Raw genomic sequence first — 22,842 nt, forward strand, 5'->3', positions numbered from 1 at the left:
CATAGCACTCTTTTTTCTCTGTTGTCTTTCAGCTCGTCAGTCAGTCAGTCAGATCTTCATTCACTCTCGACTTCACAGTGATGAGATATAAAAGCTCAAGCGTGGCTGACATTTTGCAACATGCAAACTGCTGATGATTTGCTTGTGATCTCTTGAGCAACAAATGCAAAACTTAGAGAGGAGACCGTGAGGAAATGTCGATCAGCCTGCAGCTGGTAAACAGGTTACTCTGCAGTGTGCTGCCTATATGTATATCATTATATATGAAGGCCAATATCTCTCCCGTATCACACCTGTCACCCTTCACTATAAGTCAATCTTCTTACTGCTCCCTTTGGATTCACAGCATTATCCACAAGCAATAATACAAAATTCAAACTGCTGTAGTATAACCTTAAAGTGAACCAGCTTAAGAATAATATATCTACAGTTTAAATGACTAAATCTTCTCTTTCCCTTTTAATTGAACTATTCATATCTTGCACTGCACTGTAACTTTATTCATGTATTTTGTGTGATTCTATATTCGCTTGTTTTATGTTTATTTGATTGTCTTTGCTTTTTGATGACATTTTGTAAAGCACTTTGAATCGCTTTGTGTTGCAAGGTGCTATCAAATAAACTTGCCCCGCCTTGCCTAACCAACATCTGGAGACAAATCTTTACTGCAAGAGTTACTTAACCTTTCCTTTATACAAACGCCTACATGTAACTGCTAACCCCATCCTCCTTTGTAGCGACACATATACAGCACATATTGGAATAAACTACTTTTTTTTAATAAAAGTGTTTTCCAGCTGAAATAAACAGAAGCACTCTTTAACTGTAGCTTGCTAGTTAACTAAACAGCTTTTATAAATACAGTCAATGGCTTTAACTAATATCTGTTGCATACTCAAGTATATTTAAATCTTAACTGATTTTAAAAACGTGTTAGACCAAAGACATAAAAAGAGACTCTCAAAATGTTTTCTCTGTCACCCATTCCGTTAGACCTTACAGCTAACATCACTTTACGTCAGCATCAGCATTGTGCAAGATAGTTGATGACAATTCTCAGTTTAGCTCACTGTCAATGTCTATGGCGGATCTCTGCTCAATATTCCATTGCTATTACTTTCAAACTTGAGGATTTAAAATTATTCAAAATCGTGGGGTCTTTTTTGGGCTATCAATATTTAAAAGTTGGTTGAACACTCTATCTCTATATCTGCTAAAAATTGGAAGCATTTAAAGGCTCTTTTTTGTGAGCCTTGCCTTGTCTCCTTTTATTGGAGAGTCTGACAGTGGAGAGTTAGACAGAAAGCAAGGTGCCCCATACACAAGAGTCTTAAATGTGCAGATGCAGGTTTTGTGACATCATGCATTAAGCTAACTAGTAATGATGCACAAGTGGAGCTACAGCTAACAGCAAATACACTCATCAGCATCCTCTGCAGTAGATATAAAGCAAGTTAGCCTTAGTGTCATAGTACAGTACAATAAAGGAACATCAAAATCAGACTGTAATTGAGTTCTCACATCACGTTGTTCAGATGTTTACTTACATATACTTTAGAAACTACATTTTAACAACCTCTTAGCTAGTAACGGTTGTGTAATAGAAGCTTCAAGAACCAAGCGAAATCTGATACAAACTGAACTTTACTTTATATGAATTTAACAGTTTCCAACAAGAACGGTGCCAGACAGAGAAAATGCACTCGACATACTCGTATTCATTTTCATATCATAACAGGAAGCTGTCAGAACAGGACACATACTTGCACTTCAAAATAAAAGCATTTCCTGTGAAACATTTGATTCTTAACTTCTATCAAGAGGCAAATAGACAAATCTTTCTACTGCCTTAAATAAAAGAAGTTACAACAGTAAATCTTAGCCATATATGTAACAGTAGGGCCATAACCTATGGGTCAGAGCCTTTACAAGTCATCAATAAGCCACTCTGTTGCACTGGGTGACACCGTCCTTCATCACCATCAACATGATCACATGCACACACCTACACCCACACCTTTATTATTACTTAGTGTCACAAACACTGTCCTTTTTTATACAATGAGCAGCTGTTTTAGTACATAAATAAACAAAAAATTAAAAATGTTGACGACCCATTTATCTCTTTACATCTTTATTATGAACCAGTCAGCTTTATCGGGGTAGGGAAGTATTTTTGTTTTTTAAGAGCAACTTGCAGGTTAGAGACACCAATTGAATAAATGTGTAGGAAAATGATGAATACACTAGATTTTCAAAAAAATATACAGAAATATACACTACAGTGACATCTGGCGTAGTTTTTGTAAGACATTTTTACTTCCGCATAAAAAAAGCCTCCCCACGTGACCTCCCGCGTGTGACGTAACATGGGGGAGAGCGGCCGGTCTAACGTATGAATAAACATTGATCACACAATGCTAGTTTTGACACAGAAGAGGTTGAAAATATATATTCGAATGCACATGATTATAATTATGAGCCTGCTAGGCGTCCAAGAGACCAGGAGCAGCCAAGGCTTAGAAGAAATAACGGCCATTGGCGAGAAATGGAGCTGTGGTGTGTGGAGAACCAATGGAGAACAGGGCAGCTGTCTTGGTGAGTGACCGGCGTTAGCTACAGTTAATGTTAGCTAACGTCAGTCACATCACAACATTGTAAAGTTAGCTATCATATATCAGGCTATAACTAAAGTAGCATTGATAATATAGTAACGTTACTGGCAGGACTGTTGATTAGTGATGTTACATATTGCGCCGAGGCTTCGGAGCGTGTGTCGAGTAATCCCCGAAGCTTTTTGTGAAGCATGTATTGAGGCTTGTATCGTTTTGGGCCAGTGACGTCACCTATGACAAACGAAGCCTCGCTGCCTGTCGATACCACGTGACTGCTTCAGGAAGCGATTCAGATCGGTTGAACCCATGGATGTATAATAAGAACTGGATACAGCGTGGGAGGCGGGGCCTCATTCATTCCTATGAGAGTTGCTCATTGGCGCATGATGATAAAATGGCCCAACTTTTGAGAGAGTGAAACGTCACAGATTACCCGGTGTCGGTACCAGATGTGTTCGGCGTACCATATGTGTTCGGGGGCCGTCTCTTACCAATGACGTCACGCATTGTACGCATTGTGATTGGCTGTACGGTAATTTACCCAGGGGTGCTCGGGGGCAAATCACATCTACAGATCATGACGAACCGAATTGAATTATTCCTATGCTCCTAGCGTGTGAAAATGTTTGTGAAAAACATGTTAAAAAAACATGAAAACGGAGCAATGGCTGTACGCCATTGGCTGTACGGCAACTCAAGAGGACCATCATACACGGTCAAATTCCGAACATTTAAACATAGCCTACACTTCATTCTTTACTTTGTCCGTTATTATATGTAGAAGATGAACTACCTCTCTGAAAGGTCCCAATGTGTTCATTTTGATGGGCTGTCTTCTGAGTGGTTAAACATCACTAATGATTTTCTGACTTCTGACTGCTTTGGATATATAATTACACCACAATAAGGTTTTACTATCACAGTGCACTGAGATTTGTGACAAACTGTAAAGCACTTACGCATCACTGTAAACTGTAAACCAAGGCGGTTTTGCAATTACTTACTGTACTGAGGCTCAGTCACTGCTACATTTTCATTTACAAAGCCATATTGGATAAAGTACCATCTTATATCTGCTCCCTGATCTCTCGGCAAATTGAAAGTACTTATTGCCTGAGATCTCATGCTGTGGTTTTATTAAATGTGCCAAGTGCTAGGACTGTCTTAGGGAAGAAAGCTTTTAGATGTGCAGCTCCACTAACTTGGAACAGTCTGCAAAAAGAATGTAAAATTACCAAGCTGGTACCACTACATGTCTTTAAAGCTCGGTTGGATGCTCCACAGTCAGATGCTGTTGGTACCTGTACATGTGGATAGATATTTAAATTGTAATCCCTGTAATTTTTGCTGTATGATGTCCTTTTGTTGTTCTGTTGTTTATGTTTGTATGTCTTCATGTGGAACCTACTGCTGCAGGTCTCCCTTGAAAAATAGATCATTGATCTCAATAGGATTTTACCTGGATAAATAAAGGTTTTGAATTGAATGTCGAGCATTAACTGCAAGTCACTCAAATGCATAAACTGGAGAATAATTATGTTACAAGTGTTACAGAAAACATATCCAAGTGTAACAAACATCCAGTATTAACCTTACTGTTTTTTACTAACAGTAACCAACTAATAATTTTCATAAAGTGCATATTTATTCCAAACTCACAATATATATATGTAATAAAACATAATGCACAATGGTACACAGTATCCAAACTCTTTAGGCACTGGTCAGAGGCATTCATGTAAAGCAGATCACCAGAATCCAATACTGGTAAAAACATTGCAGAGATCAAATGTTTCCTTGTCTGAAAGGAGAAACCTAATTTGAAAACAACATTTTCAGTGTGTGACTTGAAAGATAAGTTCTGATCAATAATAAAACCTAGATATGTGTATGTAGTGACCCTTTCAATGTCAATGTCAGTCCCTTGAACAGTACAAATGTTGGGGAGAAAAGAAGTTAACTTTTTGCCATTTGAGAATATCATGAGTTTGGATTTGTCTGCATTTAATACTAACTTGAGTTGAGATAAATGGGATGGAATAACATCAAAGGCAGACTGGAGGAAATCAAGACTTGCTCTATAGAAGAGGATGAACAATAAATAACAGTATCATCTGCATAAAAATGGAAAGCAGCATTTGAAAGATTATTCGAGATTATTTACATACAGTATATGGTGAAATTATTGGTCCTAATATGGAACCTTGGCGCTCACCCTTTCAAATCAAATCAATCAAATCAAGTTTTATTTATATAGCACATTTATAAACGATTTTTGGTCGAGCCAAAGTGCTGTACAAATAATAAAAATACCCTACAGTAAAGACATTTTACAGCTAATACAACAGCAGTTTGTTCAGAATATCAGTATGAGAAGAAAACGACACCCTCTGTCCTTAGACCCTCACATCGTACAAGGAAAAACTTCAAGAGAAAACAGTTTAAAGGGAAAAATGGGAGAAACCTCGGGGAGAGCAACAGAGGAGGGATCCCTCTCCCAGGACGGACAGACGTGCAATAGATGCCGTGTGTAAATCGAAGAGATAATACATTTTACAACATAGGTAGACCGAATGTTAGGAAATGCATGCGTCTATAATAATAGGATGAATCCACGAAGATGTCAACAATCCTGTGGGAGCCTTCAGGGAGGCAGCACGACGAGACCCAGGCGGGACCGCAGAGACAGGTTCAGCCACGACCCGAAGTCCACGACTTAATCCAGAACTCAGGATAGAGGATCCAGGATGCGGGACCACAGCAAGAGGATCAGCCTCGACTCAAGATCACATCAAGACACAAAAGAAGAAAAATTTGGCTGGGTTAATCGGAACATGAGAATACACAGATACAGAGAGACAGAAGGAAAAACAAGCACTCCCTTTGGAGTGATTTTTTTTAAATATTGAAGTTAAATGCATCAATCTGGTGCACTTTGAGAGCAAAATGAAGAGATATATGGATACCTCTCAACATCCATATGAAACAACTGTAAACAGATTTACTTTGTCTTTATGGATTCGATTGTGGACTTGATTGTGATTGCTGCACATTATCCCTTACTTAATAAATACTTTTTTTGATAATCTATTATATAGAAAAGTATACTATCATATTGATATATAATATATAATTTATTGATAATATATAATATAATCAAATATAACAATCAAAACGAAATAAGTAGTATTAAGTATTAGGGCTAAGAAAATATTGTACATGTGAAATAGTTGTATGTATTGATTTAAATTGACATGTATACGCTAAGAAAAATAGTCCGCTGTTACTGTTTGAACTAACGTACCAACGGCACTGAACATATTACATATTACCTACCATATTACGTTATATACTTCTTACCTTCGATTTCTCTTGTTCTTCTCCTCATTCGTCTTTGTTTTTCTTCAAGTTTTATTGTATTTCTTCAAGTTTTTATCTTGTTGGTCGAATGCATTTAAGCGTCAGCTAAATGCAATGTAATGTAATGATCAAAAGACCCCTCTATACTCTAGACAACGTGGGTAAATTACCGTACAGCCAATCACAATGCGTGACGTCATTGACGTCATTACGTCGTGACGTCACTGGTAAGAGACGGACCCCGAACACATATGGTACCCCGAACACATCTGGTACCGACACCCCGAACACATCTGGTACCGACACCGGCCTCAGATGAAAATATTCGTGGTGGCCAAAGAAAAAAAAAAAAGAGTGGTCTGTAAATCGCTAGATAATTTTTTTTAAACTAAATAAACTACCCAGTATGAACACTTGTATAGCCCTTATTAAAAACATTCGTTCCTCAAGTTGTAAAAATGTGCTAATAACGTTATTCTGAGAGTTATTTCCCTCTGCATTATGAACGCACATCTAACCCACGGGACCGCGCCGCCCGGCACGTTCATGTTACGTGTTCAGCACGGTCCCGACCAATCAGAGCACACTGTGCTCACAGGGAGGGTGGGGGCTGGAGCTATTGGAGCTACAACGAGCCGTTAAACGCAGAAAGTGAAATTCAGTGAATACACGTAGTTTACAGAGATGCTGTATGAGAAACCAATGTGAGTTGCATTTATCTTTACCCATGGATGCACAATAAGAACGGACCCATATCGTCTTACTGCCATCCCACGGACCTGTAATAATGGATATATTGCACATGTTTGCTGTAATTCATTATGGCCTGTATGATTAAATCTTGTATCGTAAATGTTGTATTAAATAAAGTTAATATTACCGACGTTATTAACGTCCCTGTAGCTTCGTATTGCACTAAGAAGCTTATTGCACTGTATATATATATATATATATATATATATATATATATATATATATATATATATATATACAGTCAGTGGTGTAGTGGGGATTTTTTTACTGGGTGGACCAGTGGCGTAGCTGTGGGTGGGCCCGGGTGGGCCTGGGCCCACCCACATGCACGTCTGGCCCACCCATAGCCAACCAGCGCATTATAGCGCAGAGCCGGGAACCCCAGAAGGAAGTGCCACAAACTGCAGTTCCTCTAGTGGCAAACAGGGGATGGATGCAGAAAGGAGCAATCCCCATAGACCCCCATGTTAAAATGACCAACTTTACAGCAGAAATAAACATGTTTCTAGCCTGGATCCAATCAAACTTATTCTGGATATAGTTAGATTCCATCTTCATGACAATGGAATAGGGAGTGCATTTTTTTACCGTGAGTAAATTAGTAAGTAAAGTAAGTTTTGCAGTGAGTGACTTAAAGTCTTATTTCTTCTTGAGACCGTGTAAGCTCCGACGTTATCGGTCGGTACTGGAGAGAGACATGTAAAAAATATCTGTCATATGTATTATTGCTACACAAACATTAGTGTAGTTTTAGTGTCGCCAACTCCGTTTCTAATATGCAAAAAGACAGCAAAATGCGTCTATGATTATTTTTTAGTATTTTAGATCTTTACAATTCCCGTCTGTGTGTGAGGGGGTGGGGCAGTTTACACACATGCAGCTGCTACATGCAGTAACACACACAAGGAGGAGATGGTGGAGAGAACGCGTTCCGAGGTGTGGTTAAACTTTACCCGTCTCGATGCTCGTTACCAAAAGTGCAATAAGAGTTTAGCATGTAAGGGCGGTAACACGAGCAATTTGTCTAAACATTTAGCAAAAGTGCACCACATTCAGACGGAGAAATGCACCGGGTTCGACTGTCTTTCTATTAGCTCTGTAGCCCCGTCCACGAGTAACGTTTCCACGTCAGGTGTTGTGTATGCTAGCAGCAACACACGGAGTTAACTCAATTATACAAACATGGGTTAATGATTATAGGTAACTTGAGTTTCAGCTATTCTGTTTACAGTTCTGTCATCAGATTATTTAATACGATGTGTTAAAACATTGTTGTTTCTTTTGATGTGAAATATTATGTATTTAATTTAAATAAAAAGCAATGTTAGTTTTGTTCACAATTTCTTTAGTTAGTTCACCTTTTTTTCTTCCAAAAAAACAGATAAAAGTACCTAAAGCACCGGATCGGTAAGCGGTATCGATAAAAGTAGTAGTAGGTCTACCGTTAAAACCTTAACGATACCCATCCCTAGCAACCTGATCTCACCAGAATGCGTGACTCCTTTACAACTCCTTAACACCGCATTGCGTGGTGGAGTCACGGAATCTTTTATATTTGCGTGTCGGCACCACGCAAACAACCCCAATGTAAAGTGAATGAGGCTCCTTTGTCATGGTGCACACATGCATTTCTAAACGTCCTGCAGTGAGCTTTTTATTCTATAAAACGTTTTATCGTCGTTTTTATCGACTTTATAGCTTGTAGTAACTCAAGGGAGGCTTCTTTTATTTTATTTGTATTCATAATAATTTTTATTTTTCGTCAGAATGTATTATGGTGCATTATTTACCAATGTTTGTTCTCAAAAAACGGTGCATTTTTATTAAATTAGTTATTTTTTAAGGAAGGCCAGAGCTTCAGCTGTGTCAAATAGATTGTTCCCTTTAGTTTACGTTATTTAAAAGACAATTACATTCATATTTGATCATTAATAGTAATAATAATCTTTTTTTTAATAACAACGATAAACCAGAAGAAGATGCCGTCGTTACCACGGCAACGTTATGTCGCGCTTGACGGCAGTGACGTAGCCACGTGACGTTGCCCACGATAACGTCACTTTCATTAATTTCATCTCACAACGGACTACAGTAAGTATCTAAAAACAAGGGGAGTTTATTTCTTTAAAACTCAAAATGATATTGCTTTTATTTATTCCACTGTAGCACAGTCTCTATAGCGTTTCATTCCTGGATATTATGTTGAGTTTTGTAGTGTGTTTAGCTTTTACAATAGGCTACGCGCAAGCTAGCGGCCACGTTCAGCTAGCCTCCGGCTTTCCGGTCAAAGTTTGTAGCTGGATAGCATTTCTAGTTTATACAGCTAAATGACATTAGCTGTCCCCGGCACAGTTGGATAGTGGAGGTGCCTGCTCGAAAAATATGTTTAAATGCTTGTATTTGCCCATGTGTTGTAAAGACAGCTTTCAACACAGAGTTGTAATAGTGGAATCGGCGATGGAGTGGAACAAAAATGTGGACCTGGAGTTTTTCCAGAGGATTTCACTGGCCAGTGGGGACATTGGGATTGTTACATTTTAGAATTAAAATATATAGTATCAATCAATCAATCAATGTTTATTTATATAGCCCAATATCACAAATGTTACATTTGTCAGTATGACAATACGACACCCTCTGTCCTTAGACCCTCACATCGTACAAGGAAAAACTTCCAGAGAAAACCCCACAGTTTAAAGGGAAAAATGGGAGAAACCTTAGGGAGAGCAACAGAGGAGGGATCCCTCTCCCAGGACGGACAGACGTGCAATAGATGCTGTGTATAAATAAAAAAAAATAGAAGATATAAGATATATAAATTATACGAAATTATTATAGAGTAATAGTAATGCACAGATTAATTATTATTGCACTCTCTACATTTTGTGTATTGTTTGTATATTGTGTCTGTATTGTTTGTATGCCATGTCCCTCATAATATAACAATATGCACAGTATACATTATACTAAATTATTATTGCATAATAGAGCAATGCACAGATGTTACTGTTATTCTAAATAATCCTAATCATGTTTTTATTTTTCCTGTTTTACAGCTTCTTTACAATTCTATATCACCAACACACACATATCCACACACACACACACACACACACACACACACACACACACACACACACACACACACACACACACACACACACACATAAACTTTAAGAGCCACTCTCTCTCTCACTGTCTCTCTTTCTATCACTCTCTCACTTTCTCTTTCAATCACTCTCTCACCTTCTCTTTTTCAATCACTCTCTCTCACTTTCTCTTTTAATCACTCACTCTCTCACTCCTACAAATGGCTGGAGGGTCCCAAAAAAAGACCTGCTCAAGCTGTTGGCAAAGTATTTACTGTGGTAATAAAATCTGCCCAGTATGTAACCATACACAGCCCAAAGATTTGAGACGGAAAAAGAAAATAGAAAAATTCCAAAGCCAGCAGCAGCAGTGGTTGTCATCAATGACAAAAAACCGAATCAAGTCCCACGTTATTGATGACACTGCCATTCTGGTATGTAGTTTACAGAATTATGTCATTCACCAAAAGTGTGAAAAGTAGTTTTATTACTTTGTCAGAGGATTATAAATTCACATCCACAGTATGAATTGAATCATTAAAGGTAGGGTATGTAACTTTGAGAAACCAGCTCGAGTGCGCTAGGATTTGAAAATACATAGCCGTAAAAAATCTGCCACTTCCTTACAGAGCTCCTCCTCCAACACACACGAACGTGCACATGACCAATGAGGACGCGAGATAAGTTTGTGCACAGATGGAAGGCTGACAGGCACGTAGTCCGTCCAGTTATACAGCCGGGCCGGCTAAAATAATTGGTCGTGCTCTTTACAGTACTACGGCTTCCACAGATGAATTTTTTTTATAGATTTTTTGTCAAAACACTTCAGATATTCATAGCTATCGGGATGTTAAGAGCATTCCATGGATTATAACAAAAAGTGTATCTCGAGCCGGTTTCTCAAAATTACATACCCTTTCTTTAATGAGAATATAATTCATGATTAATGATTTTCAAACAGAATTAACTATTATGTGTAGGAAGTTTAGGAAATGTCTTATAAGTTAAAAATCCCAAATGTATTCAACAAAACATTATGAACAAATCATTGTTTTTATTATGATGCCAGGATATTAGTGTAGATGATTTATTTTGATGCTACTTCAGGGCAAACTTGCAGATAAATTCAAATGTAAACAACAGTTTTGTGTATTTATCTATAATTGATCTCTCTACCTCTCAACAATTACGTTCCCAGCTGGAGAAGTTGCATGCCCTTGGCTTGAAGCCCCTGCTGCTGTTGGCGTATCCCCCTACCAAGAGGGTGGCATCTAAAACAAAGGTGTTGATGCCCACGCATGCCCAGCTGACCACATACGCCAAGACATGCCTCGAAAATGTGGAGGTCATCTACAATCTGATGGTTGCAGGTGAGATTGCATTTATTTAATAACCATCTGCACGAGTCACTCATGCATATATTGACTATCTGTTATACAATGTGTGGTGTTGATTTATCCTGTTTATTTCAAAGCAACAAAGAGAGTCATTTTAAAGAGCTGGGGTCTCATTTACAACTGTTATGTATGCACAAAACAGGGCTTGAAAGAGGTGTATGCCACTTCCCATGCAAAAGTTGTAATCTATATATTTCTTTTAATTGACAGAAGATTATGGTGACAGGGGAAATTGTCTATGCAGATGGTGAGGTGGTGAATTGAAGCCAGATTGTATAAATACAAGTTATAAGCATCATTATACATATAACCTCTCACATATTTAATTTCAGTTAATATCACACGTTTCTTAAAGATCCTACATTCAAACCATCAGTGTTATTTGTGCATTTGCTTGTGAGCCATAACTAATTCCATAAGCATCTTTCAATTGTAAAAGAAGTAAGCCAACTCAAATCTCAAATCAAATTCCACTTAATATTTCCTCAGCACTGTCTCGCCATGACATTCCCCACCATCGGAGCGCAGAGGAGATGGTTGAAACAGGATAGTACTGACACTCATGGTCAGTTGTGGAGCGCACCACAGCTGATGAAAAAAATCCAAGATAACATGAAATAGCAGTAAACAATAGCAGAACAGATGCAAGTACCAGACTGTGTCTCCAATGCGTTCTGTGGTGCACAAAGAGCGCACTGAAGACACTCCGGCCCCCACACACGTCTTCTCAAGTGACCTCACCCAGCACATCTTTCCCTCCTACACATATGGATAGCAAAGTCTAGAAATAAAGCAAGTGACAGCTCTCGCACAATCTCACATATGAGCCCTAATTATATTGCAGGCCAAAACTTAAATAAATACATTTTGTTCACTTATCAAACTTCCATTTTCCAATGATAACCCAGTGTGGGGGATACCATTGACTTTTGCAAATATTGAAGCGATCAGTTTGATTGCTGTAAACATTTATAAACATACTCAATACATTTGAGTTTTTTTACAGTTTAGGTAGATTAGGGTTGCCTTTTTTTGCATGTTTTGCACATTGGCCTAATTTCATATTTTATAATGTATGTGTATTCCATGTTCCTGTTTTCAAACATTCAATATTCAAAGGTGTTATTGTCATATGCACAGCTACAGCGTAGTTGTTGCCAATGACAATCTTAACTCCCAGGCTCCTCCAACAATGCAGCATACAAACAGTACAAGAAGAAATAAAATAGTGCAAGAAGAAACTAGTCCAACAACGTAGGTACAAAACTAACATGCAGGAATAAGTCAAATATATACATCTAAAATAGAATAAGATGAAACAGAAAGTAAAATGAAATACTAATATGGGGAGTAGGGATGTGCATCTCCATCACTGAGGCCGATGCGATGCGCATCTTGATACGTTGCCAACGATACGATACATTAACGATACATTTGAAACACCAAGCGATGCGATACGATACGATTCACCCCTTTTGCGATACAGTTTGATACGATTTGATTCGACATTATGCGATACGGGGCGATACGATGCGATTCAACACGATGCAAAATAATGATACTTCAATATGGTACGACAGAGGATTTTGGTTTTATTCCTTATATTAAGCAAATCATACATTAACAAAAAAGTGCTTTACATATTTGGTTCTCTCTACTAGCACTGCACATCCCATCATGCTGTTTATTTTTTACCTTTTTGACCTTAAAAAACTCTCCAGAGTACAATTCTATAACACCTCACAGTTAAACAATTTAAGGATGCATTGCCCATGATTAACAATGTGCAGATAACAACTACCGTAGTGCAATGCCCATACAGCTGCCAGCCTGATGTGCTTAACACTCATAGGCCAACTCACCAGTGAGCAGAAAGCAGTGGTTTCTATAGGAACAATAAAGAATACAAATAACCTTTCACAAACAGCTCTATCATAACTGCTTACAGTAAGGAAGACATTTAAACTATTATTGGCCATCGCAGGCTGCTGTAAACTAAACACCACTCTCTCTGACAGAACACCTCACTGAGAGATTTAACTCATGTCTAACTTTCAGATTTCTCTTTTCAGCCGCAGCCATGTCTCCTCTTTATGTGCGTCGCTAAATTCTTCGTACTACTAAAGCGGCACGGCATCGTTTACAATTTCCGAGCAATTTTTCCAGTTGACCGTCTTTCTTGAAAAATCCGAAGTGTTGCCAAACGTTTGATTTGTAGGTATTTTTCGGTACGCTGTGTTTCTCTTTCTCTTCGACTTCCATGTGTGTTGATAACTGAGACTCTCGGCCTCCGTAGTGTGAAGCAAAAATCAAAGATCGTCTCTGCTGAGTGCTGACAGGATGAGGGGATATTATATGAATGAGTCGTTTTTTTACCGATGCAAAGATGCTACAATCGATGCATCGCAAGTTCAACCCAAACTGTAGCCGATGTGCAGTCTTTCAACCGGTGCACTCGCATCTTGAACGTTTATGCCGGTGCACCAATGCGAATCGGTGAATCTTAACATCCCTAATGGGGAGGCATGAATGAAATGGTTGTATAAACAGATGTGGATATGTATAAATATATATCAACAGATAACTAACCAATGCAACATTTTGGTATTATACATAATAAATAAATACATATGTTATGCTTTTAAACAGATTTGTACTGCAAACCCTTTGTAGGTTGGACAACACTCAACCCAGATCAAGAAGAGACCCCAGACACACCAACACCACCCCAAGACCCACCCAACCCAACCGATAGCTATATCTTACATTTGGTGCCATGTGATCAGCAACCAGGGGAAACAGCAGACCCACCACCACACCAGGCTCCCATCACCCACCCACCACCACACCAGGCTCCCATCACCCACCCACCATCACACCAGGCTCCCATCACCCACCCACCACCACACCAGGCTCCCATCACCCACCCACCATCACACCAGGCGCCCATTACCCACCCACCATCACACCAGGCTCCCATCACCCACCCACAATCACACCAGGTTCCCACCACCCACCCACCACCACACTAGGCTCCCATCACCCACTGTTGGATAACTTTTCTTAATGTGTATAGCAATTACTTTATCTTACCTTGAAGGAATGCTGTTGTCCAATTCACAATATTAAGCTATTTGTGTAAACATCCTGTAAATCCCTCTAGTCTGTCAGATGTATTTTTTCATGACTATTTTTTTAAATATATGCAAACTATTTGAACAATACATATATTATAAGTACTTGTGAAAGTACAATGTTCAAATAACATACATATGTACAATGTATTTGTCTGCCTGCCACAGAGGGGGACGGAGCACCTTTACCAGTGGGAGCCCTGCACCATTTGGTATGTTAATTTGCTTTTGTACAATTACATCTATGTCTGCTGTTAACATTTGTGGTAATTGTTGGCACGCCATTATCTTAGGTGGCATTTGTTAAAGAAAAATGCACAAAGTTCTGCTGTCTGTAGCACCAGCTATACACAAGTTCATTAAACTACAGATAGTGCAAATTAACAACAGTGACAATCAAGTGGTGAAACCGTAAACTACAACAAAGGGTAATATATCAGTAGCCTTGGGCGGATCAAATTGTAACGTAACAAACGCATCATGATATCATTTCCCCAAGGGGATCTATATACTGTTTGTTATCTATCAAATGCTATTTAATCCCTTATCTTGGAATACAATGTGCCTGTTGGAGTAGTTATTATTCACTTGAAATGTTCTGCTGTAAGGCTCTAGGGATGCAAGGATTTTACATTTTGATGTTATGATAAGAGTCTGAGGAAACATCACATTTGTCAGGGTTTTACAATTATTACACTAAGGATGGATGAATGTGTTCTTATAATTCAAGGTTTTATAGGATTTTTCCACAACATTTTTGGCATTTTCAGCTGCTGTGCCTATTTACCTTTATTAACCCGATTAACCAGTTTTCCATATTTGTCAATGAGCAACAGTTGCTGTAAGGAACTTTAACGGACCATAATGTAGTTGTTTAGAGAGTGAGAACAAAAACACTCAGTGTAGCTGAACTATTAAAAGTGACATTGGTTAAAGGTGGGGTATGTAAGTTTGAGAAACCGGCTTGAGATACACTTTTTGTTATATTCCATGGAATGCTCTTAACATCCCGATAGCAATGAATATCTTAAGTGCTTTGACAAAAAATCCATACAAAAATATCATCTGTGGAAGCCGTGGTACTGTAAAAAGCACGACCAATCATCTGAGCCGGCCCGGCTAAAATAACTGGATGGCCTACCTGCCTGTCAGCCTTCTGTGCACAAACTTATCTCGTGCCCTCATTGGTCATGTGCGCGTTCGTGTGTGTTGGAGGAGGGGCTCTGTAAGGAAGTGGCAGATTTTTTCCTGCTGTGTGTTTTCAAATCCTAGCGCACTCGAGCCGGGTTCTCAAATTTACATACCCTACCTTTAATCACTGCATCCATACACTGGAATACCAAATACTTCATACAACACTGCACTTGTCTTCAAACGTTTCTAAAACAGTATAAACATTTTAAAGTAGCCTAATGAAAATCGATTGAATGTGTATGACTGCTCACTAATTCTTCTTCACCCTCCCTTTATTTTATTTTTTTCTCAGTGGTATGTCCTGGCCTCCATCCTGGCAAGCAGCCTGATTCCCATCCCATGCAAATCCCAATGCAATGCAAATACAAATGATTTGGTGTTTGTATGTAATTAAAGTGCAACAGTTTAACAACTGCAACAGACTTAAAAATATTTTACTTGAAGGATCCCTGTATGCATTGTTTTATGGCCACTGGTAATTAATTTCACAGGTGAATTGCATATTGATGTAAAATGAAGCTCAGCGCAAGTTCTTTCAGGAAGACTGGGTATATATATATATATATATACATTCACTCCGCAGCTGCATATAATCAGCTCATCACAGTCGTTGTCTTTAACATATTACATTTCACCTCATTCTCCAGCAGCCAATCACCGTGCTACAGCCAAACTTTAAAATGGCAGTCAGCTGTTATTTCAGGTGTTCATGCTGCCGCCCGCCTCCTCCCCATCCACCTCCTTTCATCACATCCAGTGCCAGGAGAGCTAATCCAAAGACCTCATCACACCTCCTCTTCATCCCATCTCCTCATCAAATCCAGATCTTCAGCATCATCACCAGTGTCTAGACCCCGGGGGGTTCCCTATACAGTATACTCACGGCTGCATTTCCACCTTTAGATATACCATTTCAGAATCGGGGTCTAATCGCCAAAGACTTAACATTTATCGTATGGCATGTGTCAATAAATGTTCTTTAAATGGTAAATGGTAAATGGACTGTACTTATATAGCGCTTTATCCAGTCTTTAAGACCCCTCAAAGCGCTTTACATACTACATGTCATTCACCCATTCACACCCATTCATACAGAGCAGTGTACCTTACTCTAGGACCTAACATTCACACACATTCACACACCGTTGGCCATGCCATCGGGAGCAACTCAGGGTTAAGTATCTTGCCCAAGGATACATCGACATGTTGACTGCATGGGCTGGGATCGAACCCACAACCTTCTGGTTGAAAGACGACCACACTCCCTCACAGTCAAAATGAAGTCTCTCCTGATTGAAATACACAGAAACAGCCCACAAGGGGTCCTTGAGATGATAGTACATTATTGAAAACATTAATAACAGAATGCTTAATGCACAAAACATCAAGAAATAAGTAGCCAATGCTTCAATCCTTTGAGAATACATTGTTTGTAGTCTATTTTAATTTAATAATAGATTACATTTATAAAGCGCTTTTCCTGGTGCTCAAAGCGCTTATAAGCAAGTAAAACAAAATAACAACAAAAGTAGAAAGTGCTGATCTAGGTGGAATAAAGGCAAGGGGTTAGTTGATTAGGAGTTGAAGGCAAGAGTGAAAAGGTGAGTTTTGAGGGAATGTGTGTAATCGGATCTATGGGAGTCCGGCTGTTTCCGCACGGACATTTTAATTAGCCGGACTCCCTGTTTCCTGTGAAATCCGGAAAAGTTTAAAAAAAATAAAAGAATACTTTATTCCAGGTTTGCTTGCTTTTCTCTTTGGCGGTCATGACATAACGGCATTATAATACACGGTTCGGCTGCATTAAATATTACACATCTGCCGTAGTTCTGTATTTATAGAGCCCTGATGAGAAGGCTTCTGGACAAACAGGAAGAACTGCCCCAAAACTGAAAACGTGACGTGAATCATAAATATGTCAGCAATTAAACAACATCTTAGATTTATTTTCACACAATACGGACCCGTCCGAGTCCAGTTTTGGATAGTCTGCCGTGGTTTCCATCCCATTTCAAAGTGCTGTTTGACACTCGGCGTAACGGGCGTAACCCTCGGCGCATTCCAACATCCAATCACAGCTTGAGGACTAATCAAGGGGGTTGTCAAACATAGCGGAGAAAATACTTACTTCCAGGTGTAAAATTCTCTAAAGCAACTTCTATGAGCTGCTCCGACCCTCGGTCCTGACGGACTCCAAATGTCCGACATTATATAATCAAACAAATAAATAAACACAAGAATAATTGTGTCTTATTGTTGAGTAAATAACACTGTGTGGTTTAGAAAATAATACAAAATTAGAAGTACGAGTTGGGAGTGAGAATGTGTTGGTATTTACCCTGCATTATGCACATGTTACTAATAAAGGATTATGTTAATGTATGAACTCTATTTACAATGTATTCACATTAATAGTTCATAATCAACGAATGACAAAATGCAGTGACAAGAAAACAACCATTGTATTTGAGTAATAAGAGGCAGTTAAATATAAAGGCAAGGCAATTTATTTTCATACACATCAGCAAGTCAAAGTTCTTTAAATAAACGGAAGTACAAAATATAAACACATTTTCACATTACTATGAACTCAGTCAGGCGAAACAAGTGCATAGTTTCATATCGTTCTCATATATAGTGTTTTATAATGTTACATTACATTACATTGCATTTAGCTGACGCTTTTATCCAAAGCGACTTACAATAAGTGCATTCGACCAGGAAGATACAAACTTGAAGAAAACAGAATCATATAAGTACATCAGGTTTCAGAGAGCTAAAACATTTAAAGTGCTACTCAACTGGCTTTAGATAAGCCAGTCCTTTGTTAGTATATAAGTGCTTTGTTAGTACTTTTTTTAGTAGTTCTTTGTTAGTAATTCTTTGTTAGTAATGCTTTGTTAACAATTCTATCGCTAGAAGTGGAGTCTAAAGAGATGAGTTTTCAGTCTACGCCGGAAGATGTGTAGGCTTTCTGCTGTCCTGATTTCAATGGGGAGCTCATTCCACCATTTTGGAGCCAGGATAGCAAACCCACGTGTTTTTGCTGATGGGAACTTGGGTCCCCCTCGCAGTGCGGGTGCAGCGAGCTGTTTGGCCGATGCAGAGCGGAGTGCACGTGCTGGGGTGTACGGTTTAACCATGTCCTGGATGTAGGAGGGGCCAGATCCATTCGCAGCATGGTACTACGCAAGTAACATTGTCTTGAAGTGGATTCTGGCGTTTACTGGAAGCCAGTGAAGGGAGCGGAGGAGCGGCGTGGTGTGGGAATGTTTTGGAAGGTTGAAGACCAGACGAGCCGCTGCATTCTGTCTTTATTTTGTATGGCTTTAAGTGTGTTTTAAATGTGTTTTGTCATTATTATGGCGTGCGCCAGCATGTGGACGTGACACGTCGCTTGTGAAAGAGCTCTCCAGTGCCTCTGTGTTGCTTGGCAGAAACCTTTACAGGTGTTCTTCCTCAGACTCAGGGCTAGTGTAGTCATTGTCATCCGACTCCTCAATGTCCTGCTGTAATTGAAGATCATGGCATTCCATAGCGGCTACACCACTGTACGCATGTACAGCCTGTTTGTGTTGAGGAAGTGCCACCTCCGACTGAGGACACTCTTGAGCCCATGTGCAGCATCCTCTGTCAGGTCAGAGGAATAATCACACAGCAAAAGGGCTGAATGTAAACAAACCATGACAATTGCAAATCTCTTTGCATTGTACAATGCTGCAAATGTAAAAACACTACAAAATAGGTAAAACCGTTTTAAACTGAAGGATGTTACTATATATTGGGTGCCAAATGGGACATGTCGATTAATGTTTGATATAGTGCTTAACAAATAGTCAATAGACAGAAAATAATCGATTATGATCTTGATAATGAATAGTTTCAGTAATTTACTATTTCACTTCAGCCTGACACAGTGACAGATGTGTTCTACTTATGTAAGACATGTAATGTTTTGAAGAGTGGATGAAAACATTCAAATGTTAAGATCTCAGACATACTGCTGGTTTTGATGCCCTCCAAAGTCTGTCCTCTGAGTGCTTCCATGTCTTGCACTTCCTTCAGAAGGAACATGATGTGCTGCGACATCTCTTTCACCAGGATGCTCTGCTCCTCCTCCAAACGTCTGACCAGCATTACCTGGTCAAAGACAGACCTCTTCAACCTGAAGGTGTTGCCTTTAGGTTGAGGAAAGGAATGGAGTAGTGGACAAGGAATATTTATTCATATATTATATTATTACAGAATGATTTTCATTTCTGTGACACAAATCTTTGTAGCGATGGCATTGGTTCTTTCATATTTTGGTAGAGACTAAAAAAACAACAAACCAAACTAGCAATTATCCTACCATTTCCATGCCTCTCCCATGGTAGGATGTAGCCCTCTGTCAGACTGCAAGCCAACTCCTCGTCAATATGTTCTTCATGCACTCCTGTGTTGTATTGCACAACTTTTTCGCGAAGCTTATTCTTCAGCTCTCTCATTCTCTTCCTCTTCATTTGCCTTGCCTGGTTGCTGTCTGCAAAGTGAAACGGAAACAAAACTGTGTCATGGTGCCAGAATGTTTTTGTTGTTTTTGAAAGGTAATTTCAATAACTACGTTTGACAACTAACCATGCTGACGATACAGATCTTGCTTCCTGCGCAAAAGAGTGGCGGTGATGTTCTCAATATCCACCCTCAGTCCTTCAGTACACACTGGGGAGTAGACTCTCTAAATATTTGCAAAAAAAACAATTGGAGAAGAGATACAATCAGTGACAGTCTCAGTTTCAACATATGGCCAACTTATATTGTGTGTCTAAACTTACAGTAATTAACAGATGTATATATGGAAAACCTGTGGTATGTCTTACCTGTGACTGCCCATTGCCTGACATCATACACCCGCTGCTGTATGGTCTCCTGATCAAGGTTGTGCTCCTTTTTGAAGTCGCTGAAGCTGGCAGCTTCCACCTTTGCCTTCTCTGTGATCTTTACCAAAAAAAGAAAATGTCAGAGCAAAAGCGCCAAGCAACACCATAATGCAAAGAACACCAGTTTTCAGTACAAGACCTTCAGAAGAACAGTTGAAACATTCCATGACACCATCTGACTTGCAAGAGGAAGTGTGGATAAGGGAGAATATAATGTATATAGCCATGAGGTTACATTGCAGACATCCTTCATAAATATGTAATGTCAGATGAGAAGACAATTGTAATTTGCCCTTACTTTGACATATCTGTGGGCTAAAACTTGATGAAGGTTGTCCCTCTTCCTTCTGTTCCAACCCATGGCCTGTTGAGTGAGCATGTTCACTCTTCCTAAATAAGACAAAAAATATATCCACAAACAAAAAAGTAAGTATTCACATCAAAAAGGCAATACTGAGTGAGAAACCTGATAGACATGACTAAACCCAATCGTTAAAAGGTTGTTGAACTGGTAATTACAGTACAGTAATACCCCAATAACGTTTTTAAGGAGGGAACTCTCTGTAAAATACTTATCAGGGCTGCCTTATCACAGTGTGTAGTGTTAATACCAACCTGCTTTTCTCATGTATTTTATGACCAGAGCTGCCCTGGAGAGAAAGCTGTTCACCTATAATGAATGTTACAATTAATGTTCGGTCACCATAACAAAACAATATCACCTACACATCATAGATCTTGAACTGGATGGTTTAAGATAAAACTTGTGTACTGACTTCCTACAATATGCATGCATTTAGTGTTGCTGAACATATGAACTGCCTATCTTTAATTTTAACTCAGACATAAAAGATATGCTTTCAACTAATCAACAGGCTTCTCACTGAGATGACACATACATATTTGTACTGCTAGTAGTAAGATTCATCCCGCTTTCGTCTCATTAGTATGCATAGAAGGTGACAGGTGCTGTGACAGGTCACACCTCTACCTACTTATGCTAATGAGCTAAGTCCCGCCTCCCCTTTGTTCGAGGTGTGAGATCTCAAGTAGGTGTGATATCCCAAGTAGGTGTGAGATCCGTCGATAGGAGGGGGTTGATGTGTATTCACAGGTGTGAAAAGCCCCCACTGTTGCGCCTTATGGTGTATCATAAAAAATGTTTCAATCACATTAGTATGCATAACAAGTGACAGGTGGGCCCGCCCCCCATGTGTGTGTGTGTGTGTGTTTGTGGGTGTGAGGGTGTGGGGACCTTCACTGTTGTCCTCCCAAGGATGTGTGTGTGTGTGTGTGTGTGTGTGTGTGTGTGTGTGTGTGTGTGTGTGTGTGTGTGTGTGTGTGTGTGTGTGTGTGTGTGTGTGTGTGTGTGTGTGTGTGTGTGTGTGTGTGTGTGTGTGTGTGTGTGGGGAGACCTTCACTCCAGAGCTATAGGTGCCTGTCTTAACACCCCATGGCCCTGCAGTCGGCCAGAGGCTGTAAAAAGTCCTGGAAAGCAGGCAGGCACCACAGAGATGACTGTGTGTGTATTAGAGAGCCTGAGGAGACACATTTTTACCGCCCATGCTTGACTGTTTATCTGTGCACTTTTCAACTGTATACAATACAACACAAAAATGCCCAGTGTTGCTAAGAAATAAGTTCAGAAAGCTCTGAAAGCTCTAACAAAAGTAACTCTCCAGGTATTTCAGACAGAGTATGCGGATTCGGTCTGATCAGAACAAAGAAAACACCTTTTGCCTTCCTAATGTCACACTTTCCTCTTTTCTATGGCCTGTGTCTGTAGAGTTGGGGGAGACTTCCTCACCCCTTCCTTCCATCTCTCTCTCTCTCTCTGTTTCTGCTGATGTGTAAAATATACAAAATAACGTTTTATATACTTACTCTCTTGTTAAAAGGCGATGAAGTTTGCAGCGTATGCCAGCCATCAGTGTTCTAGTTTTAAGGTTTTGCATACCTCAAAGTGTGTCTAAAAGTATCTTGGCAAGAGAAAAAAAAAAAAAAAGCCGAAATTCGCCTAGGCCATTTAAAAGAAACCGAATTGCTGCTAAGAAATAAGTTCAGAAAGCTATGACTCCAGTGGAACACTGGTAGAGTCAAAAGTAACTCTCAATGTATTCAGACAGAGTATGCAGATTGGGGCTGATCAGAACAAAGAAAGCACCTTCCTCGTCAAAAGTTAGTCACACAACCCCTTATTGTCACCCTTACCTCGTCCTATGGCTGTCAGGCCTTTTGGTGTGTGCGTGTGTGTGTGTGTGTGTGTGTGTGTGTGTGTGTGTGTGTGTGTGTGTGTGTGTGTGTGTGTGTGTGAGCCTGGCCCTGCCCCCTCCTCCCCCCTTCCTGCCATCTTATCACTAGACAGAGGGGGGATGGGTTCT

The 22,842-nt window shown here is 39.5% G+C and overlaps 2 protein-coding genes across 5 annotated transcripts in view; one reads left to right on the top strand and one right to left on the bottom strand.

Moving 5' to 3' along the window:
• Window positions 1–16,405, top strand: part of LOC307035527 (uncharacterized protein) — an 80,562-nt gene extending 64,157 nt beyond the window's left edge. Inside the window, exons 3-6 of the mRNA XM_079674992.1 lie at window positions 11,016–11,187; window positions 13,888–14,216; window positions 14,517–14,560; window positions 15,835–16,405. Coding sequence (XP_079531118.1) covers window positions 11,016–11,187; window positions 13,888–14,216; window positions 14,517–14,560; window positions 15,835–15,871 — 582 coding nt within the window. The 3' untranslated portion in view covers window positions 15,872–16,405. The remainder of the gene's footprint in view (window positions 1–11,015; window positions 11,188–13,887; window positions 14,217–14,516; window positions 14,561–15,834) is intronic.
• LOC307035529 (uncharacterized protein) overlaps window positions 1–22,842 on the bottom strand; it is a 91,720-nt gene that overhangs the window by 58,305 nt on the left and 10,573 nt on the right. Inside the window, exons 1-7 of one of the 4 annotated variants that reach the window (XM_079674997.1) lie at window positions 21,077–21,122; window positions 20,760–20,851; window positions 20,402–20,519; window positions 20,160–20,259; window positions 19,894–20,064; window positions 19,544–19,720; window positions 18,043–19,172 (exon numbers count right to left, since the gene is read on the bottom strand). In XM_079674997.1, the coding sequence (XP_079531123.1) occupies window positions 19,084–19,172; window positions 19,544–19,720; window positions 19,894–20,064; window positions 20,160–20,259; window positions 20,402–20,519; window positions 20,760–20,767 (663 nt within the window). In that variant the 5' untranslated portion in view covers window positions 20,768–20,851; window positions 21,077–21,122 and the 3' untranslated portion in view covers window positions 18,043–19,083. Of the gene's footprint in view, window positions 1–18,042; window positions 19,173–19,543; window positions 19,721–19,893; window positions 20,065–20,159; window positions 20,260–20,401; window positions 20,520–20,759; window positions 20,852–21,076; window positions 21,132–22,842 lie in introns of those variants that run through there. The other 3 variants (XM_079674996.1, XM_079674998.1, XR_013807123.1) reach the window with 3 other exon arrangements.

Source organism: Notothenia rossii (genome assembly GCF_949606895.1).
Source record: "Notothenia rossii genome assembly, chromosome: 4".
NCBI lineage: Eukaryota > Metazoa > Chordata > Actinopteri > Perciformes > Nototheniidae > Notothenia > Notothenia rossii.